General features: G+C 46.6%; 1 protein-coding gene across 1 annotated transcript in view; it reads left to right on the forward strand.

Moving 5' to 3' along the window:
* The first annotated feature begins 1,545 nt into the window (after positions 1-1,545).
* LOC309545908 (adapter SH3BGRL-like) overlaps positions 1,546-20,555 on the forward strand; it is a 174,721-nt gene continuing 155,711 nt past the window's right edge. The window contains exon 1 of the mRNA XM_082245329.1: positions 1,546-1,706. Coding sequence (XP_082101455.1) covers positions 1,662-1,706 — 45 coding nt within the window. The 5' untranslated portion in view covers positions 1,546-1,661. The remainder of the gene's footprint in view (positions 1,707-20,555) is intronic.

Genomic DNA, 20,555 nt, shown 5'->3' on the forward strand with positions numbered 1-20,555 from the left:
AGTGGGAGGACTCATGCCCCATCATTGGTGTTCGTGGGAGAACAAATGCCCTATTATTGGGATTAGTGAGAGGAATAGTGCCCCTATCATTGGTGTCATTGGGAGGAATAATGCCCCATCATTGATATTGGTTGGATGAATAACCTCCTATCATTGGTGTCAGTCCAGGAATTATGTCACACTGTTGGTGTCAGCGAGAGGAATAGTGTCCCAAGGGCTTGGATAAAAGCTATTCCCCATTCAGCCTTTTTGCCGTAGTTAGGAGACCACTTATTTTGAGCTCTGCAATAAGGAGAATTTGAAAGCTTGTGAGACAATTATCATTGTTTGATTGGTGGATGAAGTTGAGATGAATAAACCTGATGATGGATTCCACTGACGGATGGTATGACAAGCGTTGACATCCAATAATAAGTTATTTGTAGCACGCAACAGTGCACATTAATACGCGTCAACACATGTTAATATGTGTTTTGATTTGCTTCCATTGGTTTCAATGGAAAATGCATCAAGGGGAAAACACATAGGTATAATTTCAGCCTAAAGCCCCATACACACGCAACGATTATCGGCCGACCGATCGTCCGTCTTTTGTCCAGAGTTGTGTTTTGTTGGTTGTAATGTGCCTAGACTGCACACAAATTTTCTCGCCCAACAAAAATCTACTTCAGAATTGATGTCATGTGTTGGTTTGCTTTCTTTGTGTTCTTTCTTCACTGAGCATGCCCAGACTTGCTCATCAGATTTTTCCCTGTCGAAATCTGTACTGACTGCACGTAAATCGGCCGTTATGTTGATGGCCAACAAAAATTTTATAGTCTGCACACCAGATTTTTTTCGCCCGAAAAGTCGGAGTTGGTTGTCGGAAGCATCATACTAACAAGCCGAAAATCGGCAGATCGGTCGTCGGACGAAAATTCCCTGCCAATTTTCGACGCGTGTGTACGGGGCTTAACTATCTCTTTTGGGTGGACTGACCCTTTAATATCTTGTTCTGCCTTACTTGCACAGGCTCTTGAAGGATGTAAATACTGTCTCGTCATCTCGTGGGAACTACTGTACAAACACATGGATTTCTTTGTTTATTTCAGAACATTCTTTTGTCAGCTGTGGGTAACTCTAGACAGCTGCAGGCAGATAATGTGACAAAAAAAAAAAAAAATACAAGATAAATAGCTATAGAAACTTAGAGAAATATACAGTTTGCAGAAAGAGTTGTAAAGAAATGGAGTTCTTCTTTAAAACCCAGTGACATACCACAACTACCTGTGCATTACGACATAACAAAAAGTCGTACTTGCTGTGTTTTTTAGTTGCTTAGCGTTTTTCCTCTTACCACGGCTTTTATGAGTGAATTACAGCCTATGAAATCAATTGCACGCTGCACGGACGTTCTGATTGGTGTATTGTTTTACCTTTCCTTGTACGGACTGGGGGCCAACCTAACCTGCTCTGATGCAGTTGCTAGTCTGCGCACAACAGATGCCCAGCGAGAGCCAATCAGTCCCAAAATATCTCGCAGCCAATGATTAGATTGCAATGTGCAGAGAGCAGGGAGAGCTGGTTAGGGTTACACACAGTGCTCGGGGATTCTGGCTGGCAGTCACACGCTCGGGGTCCTTGTTACGTTTTAACAGGGTTCTCTCGATCCTGCAGGCAAAATGGTCATCAAGGTCTTTATCGCCACCGTGGCAGGATCAACTGCGGTAAGTCTGGGTTAAGTGTTTATATTTTTTTTTGTATTTTTTATTTGTTACTGAAACTTACAAAAAATTTTTAAGAAAACTACTGTATGTACAAAAATGTATTTTATAGAAAAACCTGCGCTGGAGCGTGGAAACGAATATGTGATTAAGCAGCCACTTAAGCAATTTTGACATTTTCTTGTATTTTTTTTTTTTTATCTGTATGTACAACACAGCAAAATCAGAAACTTTGAAAAAAAATCTATAGGGTCACTTTACAGCTGAGATGGTGGATTGGACCTCATTGGCATTTGCTGAACCTGTGTTAAGTTATAATGTTGTTTCCATAGGACCTATGTATTAAGCAAACATTTTTCTCTTTCCAGCTGCTTATTTAATACCTAGCTGTCATTTAAAATAATTAAATATTTTTGCTACCCCTGACACCTCCATGGGATTGGTTGATTTCCGATCGTGGCAAATAATTTGGTTACATTACATTACATATATATGTGTACAGTAGACAAGATATGAGAATTTTGCGACTTGTTGGTTCACTTTTGGATGACATTTGTTGGACTATTAATGCCGGGAATGTTCCTAGAGTGTGCTGTCAAATGGGCTGTAAATCTACTGTAGTTGAATCCAGGCAGACAAATATGGCAATATACTTTTATAGCGCACCCCCTAATGATGCGTTACCCCCAGATTAGTGCGCACACAGCATTTTCTCCACTTTTACTGGTTCGAATGGAACAGTCTACGGGGGTCATTTTAGGCTGGGTTCACACATGTCTGGCTGCAGTTTGCAATCCGGTGCATTTCTGTTCACTGGTTCAGATGCAAATCAGGTGCAAATTTTTACCTGAATTCACAATTGAACCAAGCCCAAAAGTGCACAGGAACCTGACATGTGTGAGAGCAATGGAGAGACAGCCGCTCAGGTGAAGATGGTCAAACAATCAGAGGTCCGGTGCATGTTAGATCCGCAGTCCAGGCAATGTATAATCACAAAGGAAAAAAGACAGCACTCCGACATGAAAGAATGTCAATCGATTTATTCAAATAAAGAACATCCCAAGGTAACAGTCATAGGACATCATGGACAGGTCGATAAAAGAAGCAGTTGACCTGTTTCACGAATCACAATCCCTGGGGCAGTACCAAAAGCCTGTGTGTCATTGGTCTGGTTTCCTCCAGCATCCAATGTGCCTCCCTATTGGATCAGCTGGGGACACTCCCTTAGACCAGATGAATCACACTCTGAGCACACCGGGCAGACCTAACTACAGATCCTGCTCCCTGATAAGCAGAGTGCATATAGATTTTGCCTGCTGCTCTTCTGATAGGCAGACAGAGCCAAAACTACACTGACTCTCTAGCACCTGACTAGGAGGGTGCTACACTAGAGAGTATTGTTTTTTCTTGGAAAGGTGCATGTGATCGGCACAAGGCCAATCAGCACTGTCCAGACAGAAAGTCAGGGGTTATGCAGCCTCATAGGACAGTCAGAGTACAAGCTTTAACCAGACACTGATAGAAGTCACAAGTATTGCTGATGAGAAAAAATATTTATCAGTTTATATTTGCTAAAATAATTGCATTTCCATGTTCTGAGTACTGTGGGAGACCAGATATAGTAAATGCAGGGTCCTGGGTTTAGTAACAATTAAAGGTTTGTATTACAGGGAGGATTAGTGTCAGCTGTTTATTGCTGCCTGCATTCTTATTGTGAAGATTTTCCCTCACTTCCTTTCTGATCAGGAAGTGATTGAAAATATCTCCAATGGGGACACAGAAAAATAATGTTCAAAAATATACCCCCTTGTGTCACAGGAAAATAAATAATGAAAAATAGGGTGACAGAGGGGGAACAGTTAAAGAAAAAAATGTTTTTAATAAATTCTAACTCTTCCCTATGCAGTACTATACAAAAATACGATTTTCCATCCTAAAAAATGCTTTGGGTGTCCCTAAGTGACCGACGCTACTTACGTCCTAAGACCCAGTGTTATGTTTGTGGAGTATTCGTCCTTTCAGGTGAAAGATTTTTAAGTAGCTCAGTCACCCAAGTGGTTAATCTGTAAGAGTAGGGACTGATCACTAGGCAGATGGAACAGATTGCTCTTTATGGAATAAGTTACACAACTCCCATTCAGTAGTAGCATGTAGTCAGAGTTGTATAAAGTACTCGAAACCCATACTTGAGTAAAAGTACAAGTGCTCGATCAAAAAGTTACTTGAGTAGAAGTACTAAAGTGTTCAACATTTTTTGTACTTAAGTATTGCAAGTAGTTTTGAAAAAAAAAATTGCTACTCAAGTACTGAAAGTAAAAGTACAAGTACTGTGTTATGTAGGTATTCAAGAAAGAAGTCAAAAGTTTGAACATCATATTGTTTTTTATTATTTCAAATGCAGCTTTTATTTATACATACAGTAGCATTTATTTTCATATGCGTTGATAATAAACATGTTTTGAGCTTCATGAAACCTGCCATCTACTGTTCTGGCAGTGGTAATTTTTATAATCGTAACGAGTAACTATGCAGCACAAAAAAAAATATTGGAGTAGAAGTATTGAAATCATTGAAAAAATGTAGTGAAGTAAAAGTGGAAGTAGGAGAAGAAAATTCTACTCTAGGAAAGTACAGATACCGCCTTTCGGTACTTAAGTACAGTAGTGAAGTAGTTCTACTTAGTTACTATACATCTCTGCATGTAGTCATAATCAATGATTGGGCCATTGTGCGATCTTGAGAGATTAAGGCCACATGAAGGTTGGGCATTTAGCCATGGTGCATGGGGCTCTGATGTTTGGCTGCGGGCCGAAGGTACAAGTGCACCGGTCAGCCCTGCTAAAGGCAGCCTATTAAACTCTAAGAGAGGCTGACAGCTGCTGAACGTGGTCAGACGGTGCACCTGGAGGTACTTACATTTAGGGCAGTGTATACCCAGGGATGAATGCCCTGAGCACAGTAAGTCTACATTCAAGTCTACAGCCCATTTGTCCCTGGGCTCCTACAGTTAGGTGCACCATCCAGCCCCCCTCCAGCTGCTTTGGCATAAGGTTTGACAGGCTGCCGACAGAGGGCTGGATGGGGCACCTGAGCTCTTCGTCCAAAGCTAAACACCAAAGCCCCATACAACGAGGCTAAATGCCCAATGTGTATGGAGCCTATTTGCTACTATGTCACTTGTTAATTACTTTATAGGAATCCTTTGTTTATTCTGCTTTGCGATGAATTGCTAGTCCTAGTGATTATCCTCCATATACTTTCCAGTTATGTGCAGACTGTCCATCAGATATTGAATGAATGCCATGGAGAAACTGATCACACAATGACCACATCTGATTGTACATAGTCAGTTTATGACTACCTTTGCTGTGCATAGTTAAGGTCCTGTTCACATCTGGCGATTTGGGATTTTGTCCATGATTCCGAATTGCAATAGTGGCAAAATGCACCACACCTGTTTAGGTGCAATTAATTTTTAAAGGCACCTCAAATGCGGTGCGGTTCGCACAGCAAAGACGGCAAACCACATTGTGAGCAGGAGCTTCTGTTGGGCATCAAGCTTTGCGTGATGCAGTTTGAAGGGGATTGTCGTGTGACAATTGTGGCAAAACCGCTGCATGTTTTGGGGTGCCATTAAAAATGAATGGTACCATAGGCGTGCGCACAAGGTGTGCCAGGTGTGCCCGGGCACACCCTAATCACCCTGTGCTGCACAGATTCCCCCTGCTGCTGGGCTACAGAGAAACAGGCTGGGAAATATCTGTCCTCAGTCGCTTTCTCTGTCTAAAAAGTGAGACATCAGGGGTCTACTTAGACCCTTGATATTTCACCAAGGCCCCACATGGGGCCCCTAAAAAAATGTGAAAAAATTAATAAAGAATTATTGTAAAAAAATAAAATTGTAAGAAAGAGTAAAATAATAGAATAGAAAAGTAATAATAAAAAAATAATAAAAATAAACTACTTACACCAATCTCTGCCCTACGAACACGACCACTCTGCAACTAACATCAACTACTGCCCTAATGCTATATATATATGCATGTGAGTGTGTAAATATATACTGTATATCTACTTACACATACATCCGAGTGTGTAAATATATACTGTATATCTATATCTATATATATATATATATATATATATATATATATATATAAAATATAATGTAATAAATACTAAAACCAGAAGTGTCCAGCACGTATCACATTCAGCAGCGCTTAATATGTGTTCAACATATCATGATCATATAGACCTCATATGAGAGGATTGTACCGCCAAACAACAGTCTCTGTTTAAAGTAAAATCAGTTATTCCTCAATTATTCAGTCCTCCCGGTGTTCAAAGATAATAATTTGGTATAAACCTTCACCACACCATCCGTGACCCCTTAAGAGTGGGCACTCACGGGGGCGTGACCGGATGTAGAGCGGACCAGACGTGCCTGCCTGGAGCTCCGGGGACCCTGACTAATCCTTCGTTTCACACATCCTTCACCCCGCTTCTGCCTGCCGTTACTGGACCTGTGGAGGGTCGGGACACCCGTGGGCTACGTCCGACATGCCCGGGAAGGGCAAATCCGCGGCCGCCGCTGCGAAACAGAAGCCGACCTCCCCGCCGGCGGTGCCTCCGGACGCCATCTTGGAAGGCCTGCGTGCTCTACTTACCAACATGGAGCTCCCGGCGGAATCTGTTGCTGCTCCATCTGCATCCATCCCGGTCCAGGCAAGTGACACTGTCATGATTTTATCTGCCATTGAGCAGAGTAAGACTTCCTTATTGGCCAGGATCGATTATTTGGCGGAGGAGTGCAATCTTATCCGGGCTGACTTGGACAAGATTAGGGGGAGGCTTACGGACACTGAACAGCGTATCTCCTCGGCTGAGGACCTCACTACCCAGCACTCTGCCTCCCTTTCCTCCCTTCAGCACACAGTTCAGATGCTATTAGCTAAGGCGGATGATGCCGAAAACCGCCAGCGGCGGAATAATGTGCGGGTGCTGGGACTGCCTGAAGGGGCTGAGGGGGATAGGCCTGCTGAATTTGCCGAACGTTTTTTCAAGGACCTCCTACACCTCACTGACCTGGCTCCCACCTACGTCGTTGAGAGGGCGCATAGAGTCCCTACAGGCCGTGTGATCCCTGGGGCCCCCCCTCGCCCCTTCTTGGTCCGCTTCCTGAACTATCGTGACAGGGACCGTATACTGAGTGAGGCCCGCAAGCATGACACTTTGCCTTACGAAAACGCTGCAGTTCATCTATACCCTGATTTCTCTGCAGAGCTTCAGAAAAAGAGGAAGACCTTTAATGATGTGCGGCGGAGGCTCCGTGAAAAAGAAATCAAGTATTCCATGCTCTATCCCAGCCGACTCCGTGTGCAACATGCTGGTTCTGTCAAGTTTTTTGATTCTCCTGATGACGCGGACGCTTGGTTGCTCAGCTTGCGGTGAGCTTCCTTGTCCCTACTCTGTTGGCCTTGCTGGCTGGACTCCCTGTTCCCCCCTCCGTCCCCCCTTTTTGAGTTGTCTTGTTGGACTGTAACTGGAGGGGACCCCCTCTCCCCGGATGATCTCTGACCCTCCACATCAATGCCCCTGAGTAGTTTTATTTTTTGCCCTTATTTTTTGCTATTTTCCCCCTTTTTTCTACATATGTGTCCCTGGAGCTGGGGCTGGTGACGGCCTCTATTGGACTTTTCCCACAAGACTGCTGTTCCTGGTCCTTGGGACTGTTGGGACCGTTGGCCGGCCTTGCCTCTGGTTAGCCCTCCGGCTACTCCCCTCCTGGCCTAGTGCCAGATGTCTATTGGCTGGGCATTTTCCTAGTCGATAGTGTGTTGTTTTTTCTTCTAGGTTTTTGGGATGAAGTTGGCCTGTAGCACTGTTGCTCTCTGGCTGACAGGGGTTTATATGTGTTCTTGTTTCTTGTCTTTTCTTTTTTTTCTTTTTTGGTTTTTTGGCTGCATACCCGTACTGTGTTTTACTATTCATTGTGCAATGTGCTATTTCACTGTGTGTCGCTGACTCCTTGTGGGTCGCAGTCCGAGCTGCTTGCTTCCCTGCATTAGATACTGAGGGGTGGCGTGGTTGGTCTCTCCTCTGGCCCCTAGCTCCCCCGCCGCTGTTCCTATTTCTCCTGCCCCATATTCTCTCCCAATGCTATGGCTGACCGCATTAAGGTGCTATCTTGGAACGTGCGGGGCCTTAATAGCGAGTTCAAGCGTGCTTTGCTATTCAAATATCTCCAATCCTCTAAACCACATGTGGTCTTCCTCCAGGAGACTCACCTGACGGGGAGTGCTGTATTGGCACTACGCAGGCGCTGGGTGAGTCATACCTTCCACGCCACCTACTCCACTTACGCCAGGGGGACCTCCGTTTTGGTACATAGGGCCCTGCCCTGTCGTGTTGAGAGGGTTATAACGGATCCCAAGGGTCAATATGTTATCCTAGCTCTTGAGATTGCGGGTAAACTGTTTATTTTTGTCAACGTGTATGTCCCCCCACCTTTTTCTAGTGCTGTGTTGTACCACATTTATGATCGCTTGGCCGAATTCTCGACCCAGCGCATCTTTGTGGCTGGGGATTTTAACAGCATCCTGGATGGTGACTTGGACACCTCGAATGCGAATCGTCAATCCTGCTCTGAGCTGTGCACCTGGGCCTCGACCTTGCAGCTCACAGAACTGTGGAGGTGGAAACACCCGCAGGATCGGTTCTATTCTCACGTGTCCTCGTCACACCACTCCGGCTCCCGTATAGATCTTGCATTCTGCTCTCCCTCAGTCCTGCCATTTGTGCTGTCGGCCGGCTACCTGCCCGCCGGTCTCTCGGATCACTCCCCGCTTGAGATTCAGCTGCGGCTGGGTGATCCGGGGGAGCGGGGGGGGCTGGAGGCTGGGCTGTGGGTGGCTTCAGAATCAACGGGTGGTGGAGGGGGTGTCTGGTAAGATTGCCCAGTACTGGGAGGTTAATGACCTCACCACGTCCGCCTCGGTGTGTTGGGATGCTTTCAAGGCCACTATTCGTGGAGACTATATCTCCGCTATTAAGGCTGCGCGGGTGGAGTGCGCCTCGGCGAGGACGGATTTGGAGGCAGTGGTTAAGGAGTCCGAGGCTGCGTTTGCCTTGGATCCCTCCCCTGAGGCGTACTCCTCCCAGGCCCAGGCTCGGAGGGCGTTGCACCTACATGTGTCATCGGCCGCTGAGGCGGAGGTGGGGTCGCTGCGGGCCAGGATATTCGAGTCCGGGGACAGGAATGGCGGGCTTCTGGCTAACTTGTCCGCGGACTCTAGGTTCCAGACGGTGGTTCCAGTCATACAATCTGCGGATGGCAGTGTCCTTCGGGATCCTGCTGATATTCTCCTGGAATTTCGTAATTTCTATGAACGTGTGTACCGGGCGGACCCCCCCCCGCCGGGGGGTCGGGACTTGGGGTCTCTCGGGGAGTTGGCGCTGCCCACTCTGGCCCCGGAGGACGTGGCTCTCCTGGAGGCGGACTTTACATTGGAGGAGGTCGAGCTGGCTATTCGCTCCCTCCCCCCTGGGAAGACCCCTGGTCCCGATGGCCTGCCGGGGGATTGGTACAAGATGTATGTCTCTGAACTAGCTCCTAGGCTCTTGAAGACCTATGCATCTTGCCTTGACTTGGGAGCTCTCCCGGAGTCCATGTCTTTGGCGCACATAGTCTTAATTCCTAAACCGGGGAAGGATCCTACTTTGTGCTCGGCCTACAGGCCCATTTCTCTTTTGAATTATACTTACCAAACTGCTTGCTAACAGATTGAAGAAGGTCCTTCCCTACTTGGTCAACATGGACCAGACTGGCTTCATGCCAGGCAAATCCACTGATATTAACATACGCAGAGTGTTCACTCATTTGCAGGTCCCAGCGGAGGCTCGGAGTACACGTGTGATGGTGGCGCTTGATTTAGAAAAGGCATTTGATTCGGTGGACTGGTCCTATATGATGTTAGTTCTGGAAAGGTTTGGTTTTGGCCCTGTTTTTTGTAAGTGGGTTGCCATGCTTTATGCTCACCCCAGTGCTCAGATTAAGTTGGGGGGGAGGCTGTCTTGTCCCTTTTCGATCGCGCGGGGCACTCGCCAGGGGTGCCCTCTCTCGCCTGCCTTGTTTTCCTTGGCTGTTGAGCCTCTGGCGGCGGCTGTTCGTGGTTCCGGGGCGGTCGGGGGGATCCGGGTGGGGTCCTTGGAGGAAAAGTTGGCGCTTTATGCTGACGATATTATCCTTTTCCTCCGGGACCCCGGCCGGTCGCTCCGTTCGGCCCTGGATCTGTTGGCAGTCTTCACCACCTTGTCTGGTCTGCGAGTGAACTGGGACAAGTCGCTTATCCTTCCGGTGGACGCGGGGGCCCGTGCCCACGCGGACCCGTCCTTGTCCCTGTGTTGGACTGACAGGCTCAAATATCTGGGCATAGTGATATCCCCTGACATTCGAGACTTTTGTGACCTTAATTTATCTCCCTTGCTGTTGAAATTCGGGACCAAGCTGCGCTCTTGGGCAAATCTCACTTTGACCCTGATTGGCCGCATTAACCTAGTCAAAATGAAGCTGTTGCCCCCTCTCCTATATGTGCTTCGTCACTCCCCAGTCTGGATACCGAAGGCCGTTTTTCGTCGGCTCCACTCTCGCATCCTTACTTTTATCTGGAATTCTCGCCCTCCTAGGCTTCGACTGACGATCCTACAGCGACCCTGGACTCGGGGGGGACTGGCGTGTCCGGATTTTTTCCGTTACTTCGTGGCGGGACTTTTGACGCATGCACACAACTGGCTGATCTCGGATGCCTCCAATGCAGCGGTGGCCCTGGAGGCGGGCCTGCTGGGCTCCTATGAGGCTTTACGCAACTTGTTGCTGCGTGGACCGAGGGCCCCGTACCCTGTCACTGTCTCGATGTTGGCAGTGATTAGGGCATGGAAGTTGCAATCGCCCTACATTCGGTTGGGACCTGGTCGGCGTTCCCCGAATTCCCCCCTATGGATGAATCCGGAGTTACCGGAGTTTTTCTCCATCCCGGATCCCTCCGTGTGGGCCTCCAAGGGCATTCTGTCTCTCTCTCACATCTGTCGGGGGGAGGAGCTTGCGTCGTTCGACCAACTGAAGGCCAATTTCTCCCTACCCAATTCCCACTTTTTCAGGTACCTGCAGCTCCGCCATGCCTTCCACAAACAGTTCGGTAATTTTTCTTGCGACTTCACGCTAGCTGACTTAGAGGCCATTCTCCGAAACGAGGCTTTAAAAAAACAGCTCTCCACTATCTATAGTACCCTGCTCCCCAGTGTGCACTCGGGGCTGGAGGTTCTGCAGGCCTTCTGGGTGGCAGAGGCTCCCGGCCTTGATGCGGAGGACTGGGAGGACGTCTGGGATTACCCATTCCGTCACCTGGTGGCCGCCAGGGACCGCCTTGTGCAGTTTAAAATCCTTCATCGGTTTCATCTAACCCCGACCCGACTGCACAGGGCCTTCCCTGATACGCCTGCGGTCTGCTGGCGCTGCGGAGCGCCGGACGCCGCGTATACACACATGGTTTGGCATTGCCCACCCCTGGTGGAGTACTGGACCCGGATTCTGGACTTTGTTGCTCGAGTGACCACCATCCGCGTGCCTCTAAAGCTGGAGTATTGTATTCTGGGGCTTGTGAATGATCTGGCCCACTCTGTAGCGTCTCGCACTCTTTTAGGACTTCTGTTGTTCTACGCTAGGAAAATGGTGGTTCTCCACTGGCGGAAGCCTGCTGCACCCACCGTTTCCTCGTGGAAATCTCTTGTGAACTCAGTAATCCCACTTTACAAAGCAACCTATGCAAACAGGGGTTGCCCGCAAAAATTCTCAAAGGTGTGGGACATTTGGTTGGAGTCTGATGATACTACCAATGATGCGGGGGGCCCTGCTGTGTCGACTTAGGACCCCTAATTGTATTTGCTATTGCTAATTATTTTCCCTACATGCAATGGACTCTGTTCAGATCTTCTTCTCCATTGAACTGATGGACCTTCACGCAGTGAACGGATTGCTCCTGTCACCGGGATCCTTGTGCTTTGAACACCCTTATGACGTAGCAGTTGGGTGCAGCCTTGTCTGGGGTTGTTTTTGCCTTTTGTTGCTGTGTATTTTATTTTATTTTGTTCCTTTTGTTTTGTTGTTGAGCCAGGGTATGCCCAATGGCTATGTTTTTGTATGTTGTTCTTTTTGAAACAAATAAAAAGAATTTTCAAAAAAAAAAAAAAAAAGAGTGGGCACTCACCAGAAACAACATGATAATACGCCTGTAAGCATAGGTCGCTTGAACCCTTGACACTCCGGACCACTTCCACTCTCGCCAGAAGAACTCCTCTTTCCAATCTCAGTCAGGGAACAGCTCATACCCATAAAATATTGGAAAAATAGGAGGCACAATAGTGTGATACCGTTTCAAAAAAACTTTATTAGTACCCACACTACAACATGAACCCCCAACATCCAATATGCTTACATCAAAAATAGGAATAATCAAGCATGTAAAAGATCACGATGCGATGGCTTGCTCACCGTTCCTGCATAGGGTCTGTATGTTTGGCCTATGGGTGGGATCCGGGATCCGGCCAAAACTTCAGTGATCATCCGTGAGACAGCGTGCCTGTGTCCTGACGCGTTTCGTCATATGTGACTTCAACAGAGGACCACTGTTGAAGTCACATATGACGAAACGCGTCAGGACACAGGCACGCTGTCTCATGGATGATCACTGAAGTTTTGGCCGGATCCCGGATCCCACCCATAGGCCAAACATACAGACCCTATGCAGGAACGGTGAGCAAGCCATCGCATCGTGATCTATTACATGCTTGATTATTCCTATTTTTGATGTAAGCATATTGGATGTTGGGGGTTCATGTTGTAGTGTGGGTACTAATAAAGTTTTTTTGAAACGGTATCACACTATTGTGCCTCCTATTTTTCCAATATTTTATGGGTATGAGCTGTTCCCTGACTGAGATTGGAAAGAGGAGTTCTTCTGGCGAGAGTGGAAGTGGTCCGGAGTGTCAAGGGTTCAAGCGACCTATGCTTACAGGCGTATTATCATGTTGTTTCTGGTGAGTGCCCACTCTTAAGGGGTCAGGGATGGTGTGGTGAATGTTTATACCAAATTATCAACTTTGAACACCGGGAGGACTGAATAATTGAGAAATAACTGATTTTACTTTAAACAGAGACTGTTGTTTGGCGGTACAATCCTCTCATATGAGGTCTATATGATCATGATATGTTGAACACATATTAAGCGCTGCTGAATGTGATACGTGCTGGACACTTCTGGTTTTAGTATTTATTACATTATATTTTAGATGGTTTATTTTACAGTAGCTGCGATCAGCAATATTTTATGATATTTCATACCGAGTTCTTTTATGGTTGTGTGGTTTTTACCCTCAGATTTTAAGCGCTGGGCGAGTGTTTGATAACCCCCCTGTGTTTTTCAACCACTTTTCTTAATATATATATATATATATATATATATATATATATATATATATATATATATAGCGGATGCCCACCCTAATGCAATGAGCTTTGGGGTACACACCCTAATGCAATAGGCTACCTATAAATGGTACCCAAATACGCCTGGTGCATTTTGCCACTATTGCAGTGCAATTTGGAATCACAGGCACAATCACGGCGACTCCAAATCGCTAGATGTGAACAGAGCCCAAAGCTCAGGAGTAAACCTTCTGGGCATTACAGAGTGGCTAAATCTGTTAAAGACTAAGTTGCTAAGGCTAGCCATACACAATTAGATTTCTCTGGGTAGATTCCTCCATTTATGCTAAATAGCTTGTCGGCTATTGTATTCTGACAGCTGGCACCCGCATCGGTCAGACTACCCAGACAGTGGGTGCATCTGATTGGATACAGTTACTGTTTGGCCAACAATTTTCCACCTGGCTTCTTCAACAAAGATTAATTGAAAATGTTACTTTTGTCGAGCCAGTTGGTGCCAACACGGCCACCCACAGCTTAAAGATTGACAGAGTCAGCAAGAATTGGATGAAATTTGAGCCATGTATGGCAGGCATAAGGCTCCAATGAAATCAGACATCCCGTAGTTACCATGTCTGGCCATCATTGGCCTGGGATGATTCTCTCAATACTGGGCTCCAGGTAAACTAATGATGATTACACAGTTGAGAAAGTTCCTAGCAACTAAATGATTTATAATTCTAATTAATCTTGTGATGCAGGCACCCCTGCCACATAGCACAGACAGATTGGATATCTCATTGCTAGGGTTGAGCGGACACCTAGATGTCCGTGTTCGACGGGTTCGGCCGAACTTTAAAAAAAAGTCCGGGTCCGTGTCCCGGACTTTTACCGAACTTTTCCCGGACACCGAACCCCATTGAAGTCAATGGGGACCCGAACTTTAAGGCACTAAAATGGCTCTAAAACACCAAAGGAAAGGGCTAGAGTGCTGCAAATGGCAGCAAAACGTAATTAAGAGCATGGCAAGTGCTCTGCAAACAAATGTGGATAGGGAAATAACTTAAAACAACAAAAAAAAACAGAAAAATAAAACAATGTTCTTCTTCATCTCTGAAGGACGAGGCCCATATGGAGTAGGAGGGAGGTTGAGGTGGTGGTGGATGTGGCGGTGACATAGGCGTGCGCACAGGGTGTGCTGGGTGTGCCTGGGCACACCCTAATCACCTAGGGCACATAGCATTGCCAGTGAGGAGATGGGAAAGATCTCCCTGGGACCTGCTCTGCTCTATTTCTCCTTGCCTACAGGTACATGGCCCCGATACATTACTCTCCCTGCTGGCAAACACATGCATGTGTATTTCAACTTTGGGGTGCACACCTTAATGCAATAGGCTGCGCACACCTATGGGCGGTGTAGGTGGAAGCGGCGGTGGAGGAGGACCAGGGCCGGATTAACAGCATCATGGGCTTGGTGCTGAGGATTTTGAAGGGCCTTAAGGGCCGTGCCTTGCCATGCACCCAGAGGAGGAAGGGTGCAGCCATGCATGCCTAATTCAACATGGGATGCTGTCTCTGAAGCCCATAAACACATCCATGCATCGCCAACTGTCCCTCCTTGTCCGGCCTTCACGCTGTGTGGGGAGGTTCTGAGGGTGCTGCCTGGGGAAGCGAGCATAGAAGCCAGACTTCTGTGTTTACAAGTGACAGAAGAGCGGTAACAGTGAATATGGCCAACCCGGGGCCTATATAAAAGGTAGGGGCCTGGAGCTGCAGCTCCAATAGCCCCTACATTAATCTGGCCCTGAGGAGGAGGACGAGGTAGCCAACACTGCTTCTTTTCAAAAATTTTAAATGAGGGTACACCGCAAAAGAGTGAGAAAGAGCAAAAATGGAACAATGGGTGGGTAAGGTCGGTATCCATTGCTATTCTGCATAAGGTACGGAAAAGTCCCGTGGGATCCATGCCTAGTTCATTTTAATGAACGTGAGCTTGTCCACATTGTCTCTGGACAGGCGGCTGCGCTTGTCTGTTATAACGCCCCCAGCCGTGCTAAATACCCGTTCAGATAATACACTGGCTGCAGGGCACGCCAGCACCTCCAAGGCGTAAAGGGCAAGCTCAGGCCATGTGCCCAATTTGGAGACCCAGAAGTTGAAGGGGGCAGACCCGTCATTCACTACATGTAGGCGTGTGCACACATACTGCTCCACCATGTTGGTAAAATGCTGCCTCCTGCTAAGACGTTCCATCTGAGCTGCTGGTGCTGCTGTTTGTTGTGGCGTGCTGACAAAGCTTTTCCACATTTCGGCCATGCTAACCCTGCCTTCTGAGGTGCTGGCGGTGCCCTGGTTGCGTTGGCGACCTCCTCCTCCTCCTCCTCTGCCTTGTGCTTCCACTGTGGCCCCGCTGTCAGATGGGAATGCCAGCAGCATGGCGTCTACCAGCGTGCGCTTGTACTCGCGCATCTTGCGATCGCGCTCCAGTGAGTGAATTAAGGACGGTACGTTGTCCTTGTAACGGGGATCCAGCAGCGTGGCCACCCAGTAATCAGCACAAGTTAGAATGTGGGCAACTCGGCGGTCGTTGTGGAGACACTGCAGCATGTAATCGCTCATGTGTGCCAGGCTGCCCAGAGGCAACGAAAGGCTGTCCTCTGTGGGAGGTGTATCGTCCGTGTCCTCTGTATCCCCCCAGCCACGCACCAGTGATGGCCATGAGCTGGCCTGGGTGCCACCCTGCTGTGAACATGGTTCCATCTCCTCCTCCAGCTCCTCCTCCTCCTCATCCTCCTCATCCTCCAGAACTGTGCCCCTGCTGGACAATTGCGTCCCTGGCGTTTGCGTGTGCAGGAACCCACCCTCGGAGCCCCTTGCGAATGACTGCCCTGAAAGCCTTGGAAATGTTACCTCTTCATCCTCCTCCTCCTCCTCCTCATCCTGTGCCACATCCTCTTCCATCATCGCCCGAATTGTTTTTTCAAGGAGGCATAGAAGTGGGATAGTTAAGCTGAGAACGGCGTCATTGCCACTGGCCATGTTGGTGGAGTACTCAAAACAGCGCAACAAGGCACACAGGTCTCGCATGGAGGCCCAGTTAAATTAAATAGCGGAATAGAAAATATGATCCAAAAAAAGTGTATGTATATCACACGTACACAACCACACTGGGCCCCAATTACTATTGTTTGTACCCCTAAAAGGCTAGATGAGGAGTAGGGGGAGTATGGAACAGGCAGCACCCTCAAACCTTCAGAAGTATGAGATGAACCCCAACAACTTGGAAAGGTGGATCTCTCTCACACGTACCAACACAGACTATCCCCCAATTTAACTGATCCCCAAAGGTTTTTGATTAAATAGCGGAATAGAAAATATGATCCAAAAAAAGTGTATGTATATCACACGTACACAACCACACTAGGCCCCAATTACTATTGTTTGTACCCCTAAAAGGCTAGATGAGGAGTAGGGGGGGTATGGAACAGGCAGCACCCTCAAACCTTCAGAAGTATGAGATGAACCCCAACAACTTGGAAAGGTGGATCTCTCTCACACGTACCAACACAGACTATCCCCCAATTTAACTGATCCCCAAAGGTTTTTGATTAAATAGCGGAATAGAAAATATGATCCAAAAAAAGTGTATGTATATCACACGTACACAACCACACTAGGCCCCAATTACTATTGTTTGTACCCCTAAAAGGCTAGATGAGGAGTAGGGGGGGTATGGAACAGGCAGCACCCTCAAACCTTCAGAAGTATGAAATGAACCCCAACAACTTGGAAAGGTGGATCTCTCTCACACGTACCAACACAGACTATCCCCCAATTTAACTGATCCCCAAAGGTTTTTGATTAAATAGCGGAATAGAAAATATGATCCAAAAAAAGTGTATGTATATCACACGTACACAACCACACTAGGCCCCAATTACTATTGTTTGTACCCCTAAAAGGCTAGATGAGGAGTAGGGGGGGTATGGAACAGGCAGCACCCTCAAACCTTCAGAAGTATGAGATGAACCCCAACAACTTGGAAAGGTGGATCTCTCTCACACGTACCAACACAGACTATCCCCCAATTTAACTGATCCCCAAAGGTTTTTGATTAAATAGCGGAATAGAAAATATGATCCAAAAAAAGTGTATGTATATCACACGTACACAACCACACTAGGCCCCAATTACTATTGTTTGTACCCCTAAAAGGCTAGATGAGGAGTAGGGGGGGTATGGAACAGGCAGCACCCTCAAACCTTCAGAAGTATGAGATGAACCCCAACAACTTGGAAAGGTGGATCTCTCTCACACGTACCAACACAGACTATCCCCCAATTTAACTGATCCCCAAAGGTTTTTGATTAAATAGCGGAATAGAAAATATGATCCAAAAAAAGTGTATGTATATCACACGTACACAACCACACTAGGCCCCAATGACTATTGTTTGTACCCCTAAAAGGCTAGATGAGGAGTAGGGGGGGTATGGAACAGGCAGCACCCTCAAACCTTCAGAAGTATGAGATGAACCCCAACAACTTGGAAAGGTGGATCTCTCTCACACGTACCAACACAGACTATCCCCCAATTTAACTGATCCCCAAAGGTTTTTGATTAAATAGCGGAATAGAAAATATGATCCCAAAAAAGTGTATGTATATCACACGTACACAACCACACTAGGCCCCAATTACTATTGTTTGTACCCCTAAAAGGCTAGGAGTAGGGGGAGTATGGAACAGGCAGCACCCTCAAACCTTCAGAAGTATGAGATGAACCCCAACAACTTGGAAAGGTGGATCTCTCTCACACGTACCAACACAGACTATCCCCCAATTTAACTGATCCCCAGAGGTTTTTGATTAAATAGCGGAATAGAAAATATGATCCCAAAAAAGTGTATGTATATCACACGTACACAACCACACTAGGCCCCAATTACTATTGTTTGTACCCCTAAAAGGCTAGGAGTAGGGGGAGTATGGAACAGGCAGCACCCTCAAACCTTCAGAAGTATGAGATGAACCCCAACAACTTGGAAAGGTGGATCTCTCTCACACGTACCAACACAGACTATCCCCCAATTTAACTGATCCCCAAAGGTTTTTGATTAAATAGCGGAATAGAAAATATGATCCCAAAAAAGTGTATGTATATCACACGTACACAACCACACTAGGCCCCAATTACTATTGTTTGTACCCCTAAAAGGCTAGGAGTAGGGGGAGTATGGAACAGGCAGCACCCTCAAACCTTCAGAAGTATGAGATGAACCCCAACAACTTGGAAAGGTGGATCTCTCTCACACGTACCAACACAGACTATCCCCCAATTTAACTGATCCCCAGAGGTTTTTGATTAAATAGCGGAATAGAAAATATGATCCCAAAAAAGTGTATGTATATCACACGTACACAACCACACTAGGCCCCAATTACTATTGTTTGTACCCCTAAAAGGCTAGGAGTAGGGGGAGTATGGAACAGGCAGCACCCTCAAACCTTCAGAAGTATGAGATGAACCCCAACAACTTGGAAAGGTGGATCTCTCTCACACGTACCAACACAGACTATCCCCCAATTTAACTGATCCCCAAAGGTTTTTGATTAAATAGCGGAATAGAAAATATGATCCCAAAAAAGTGTATGTATATCACACGTACACAACCACACTAGGCCCCAATTACTATTGTTTGTACCCCTAAAAGGCTAGGAGTAGGGGGAGTATGGAACAGGCAGCACCCTCAAACCTTCAGAAGTATGAGATGAACCCCAACAACTTGGAAAGGTGGATCTCTCTCACACGTACCAACACAGACTATCCCCCAATTTAACTGATCCCCAAAGGTTTTTGATTAAATAGCGGAATAGAAAATATGATCCCAAAAAAGTGTATGTATATCACACGTACACAACCACACTAGGCCCCAATTACTATTGTTTGTACCCCTAAAAGGCTAGGAGTAGGGGGAGTATGGAACAGGCAGCACCCTCAAACCTTCAGAAGTATGAGATGAACCCCAACAACTTGGAAAGGTGGATCTCTCTCACACGTACCAACACAGACTATCCCCCAATTTAACTGATCCCCAAAGGTTTTTGATTAAATAGCGGAATAGAAAATATGATCCCAAAAAAGTGTATGTATATCACACGTACACAACCACACTAGGCCCCAATTACTATTGTTTGTACCCCTAAAAGGCTAGGAGTAGGGGGAGTATGGAACAGGCAGCACCCTCAAACCTTCAGAAGTATGAGATGAACCCCAACAACTTGGAAAGGTGGATCTCTCTCACACGTACCAACACAGACTATCCCCCAATTTAACTGATCCCCAGAGGTTTTTGATTAAATAGCGGAATAGAAAATATGATCCCAAAAAAGTGTATGTATATCACACGTACACAACCACACTAGGCCCCAATTACTATTGTTTGTACCCCTAAAAGGCTAGGAGTAGGGGGAGTATGGAACAGGCAGCACCCTCAAACCTTCAGAAGTATGAGATGAACCCCAACAACTTGGAAAGGTGGATCTCTCTCACACGTACCAACACAGACTATCCCCCAATTTAACTGATCCCCAAAGGTTTTTGATTAAATAGCGGAATAGAAAATATGATCCCAAAAAAGTGTATGTATATCACACGTACACAACCACACTAGGCCCCAATTACTATTGTTTGTACCCCTAAAAGGCTAGGAGTAGGGGGAGTATGGAACAGGCAGCACCCTCAAACCTTCAGAAGTATGAGATGAACCCCAACAACTTGGAAAGGTGGATCTCTCTCACACGTACCAACACAGACTATCCCCCAATTTAACTGATCCCCAAAGGTTTTTGATTAAATAGCGGAATAGAAAATATGATCCCAAAAAAGTGTATGTATATCACACGTACACAACCACACTAGGCCCCAATTACTATTGTTTGTACCCCTAAAAGGCTAGGAGTAGGGGGAGTATGGAACAGGCAGCACCCTCAAACCTTCAGAAGTATGAGATGAACCCCAACAACTTGGAAAGGTGGATCTCTCTCACACGTACCAACACAGACTATCCCCCAATTTAACTGATCCCCAGAGGTTTTTGATTAAATAGCGGAATAGAAAATATGATCCCAAAAAAGTGTATGTATATCACACGTACACAACCACACTAGGCCCCAATTACTATTGTTTGTACCCCTAAAAGGCTAGGAGTAGGGGGAGTATGGAACAGGCAGCACCCTCAAACCTTCAGAAGTATGAGATGAACCCCAACAACTTGGAAAGGTGGATCTCTCTCACACGTACCAACACAGACTATCCCCCAATTTAACTGATCCCCAAAGGTTTTTGATTAAATAGCGGAATAGAAAATATGA

The sequence above is a fragment of the Pelophylax lessonae genome, assembly GCF_965119305.1.
Source record: "Pelophylax lessonae genome assembly, chromosome: 2".
NCBI lineage: Eukaryota > Metazoa > Chordata > Amphibia > Anura > Ranidae > Pelophylax > Pelophylax lessonae.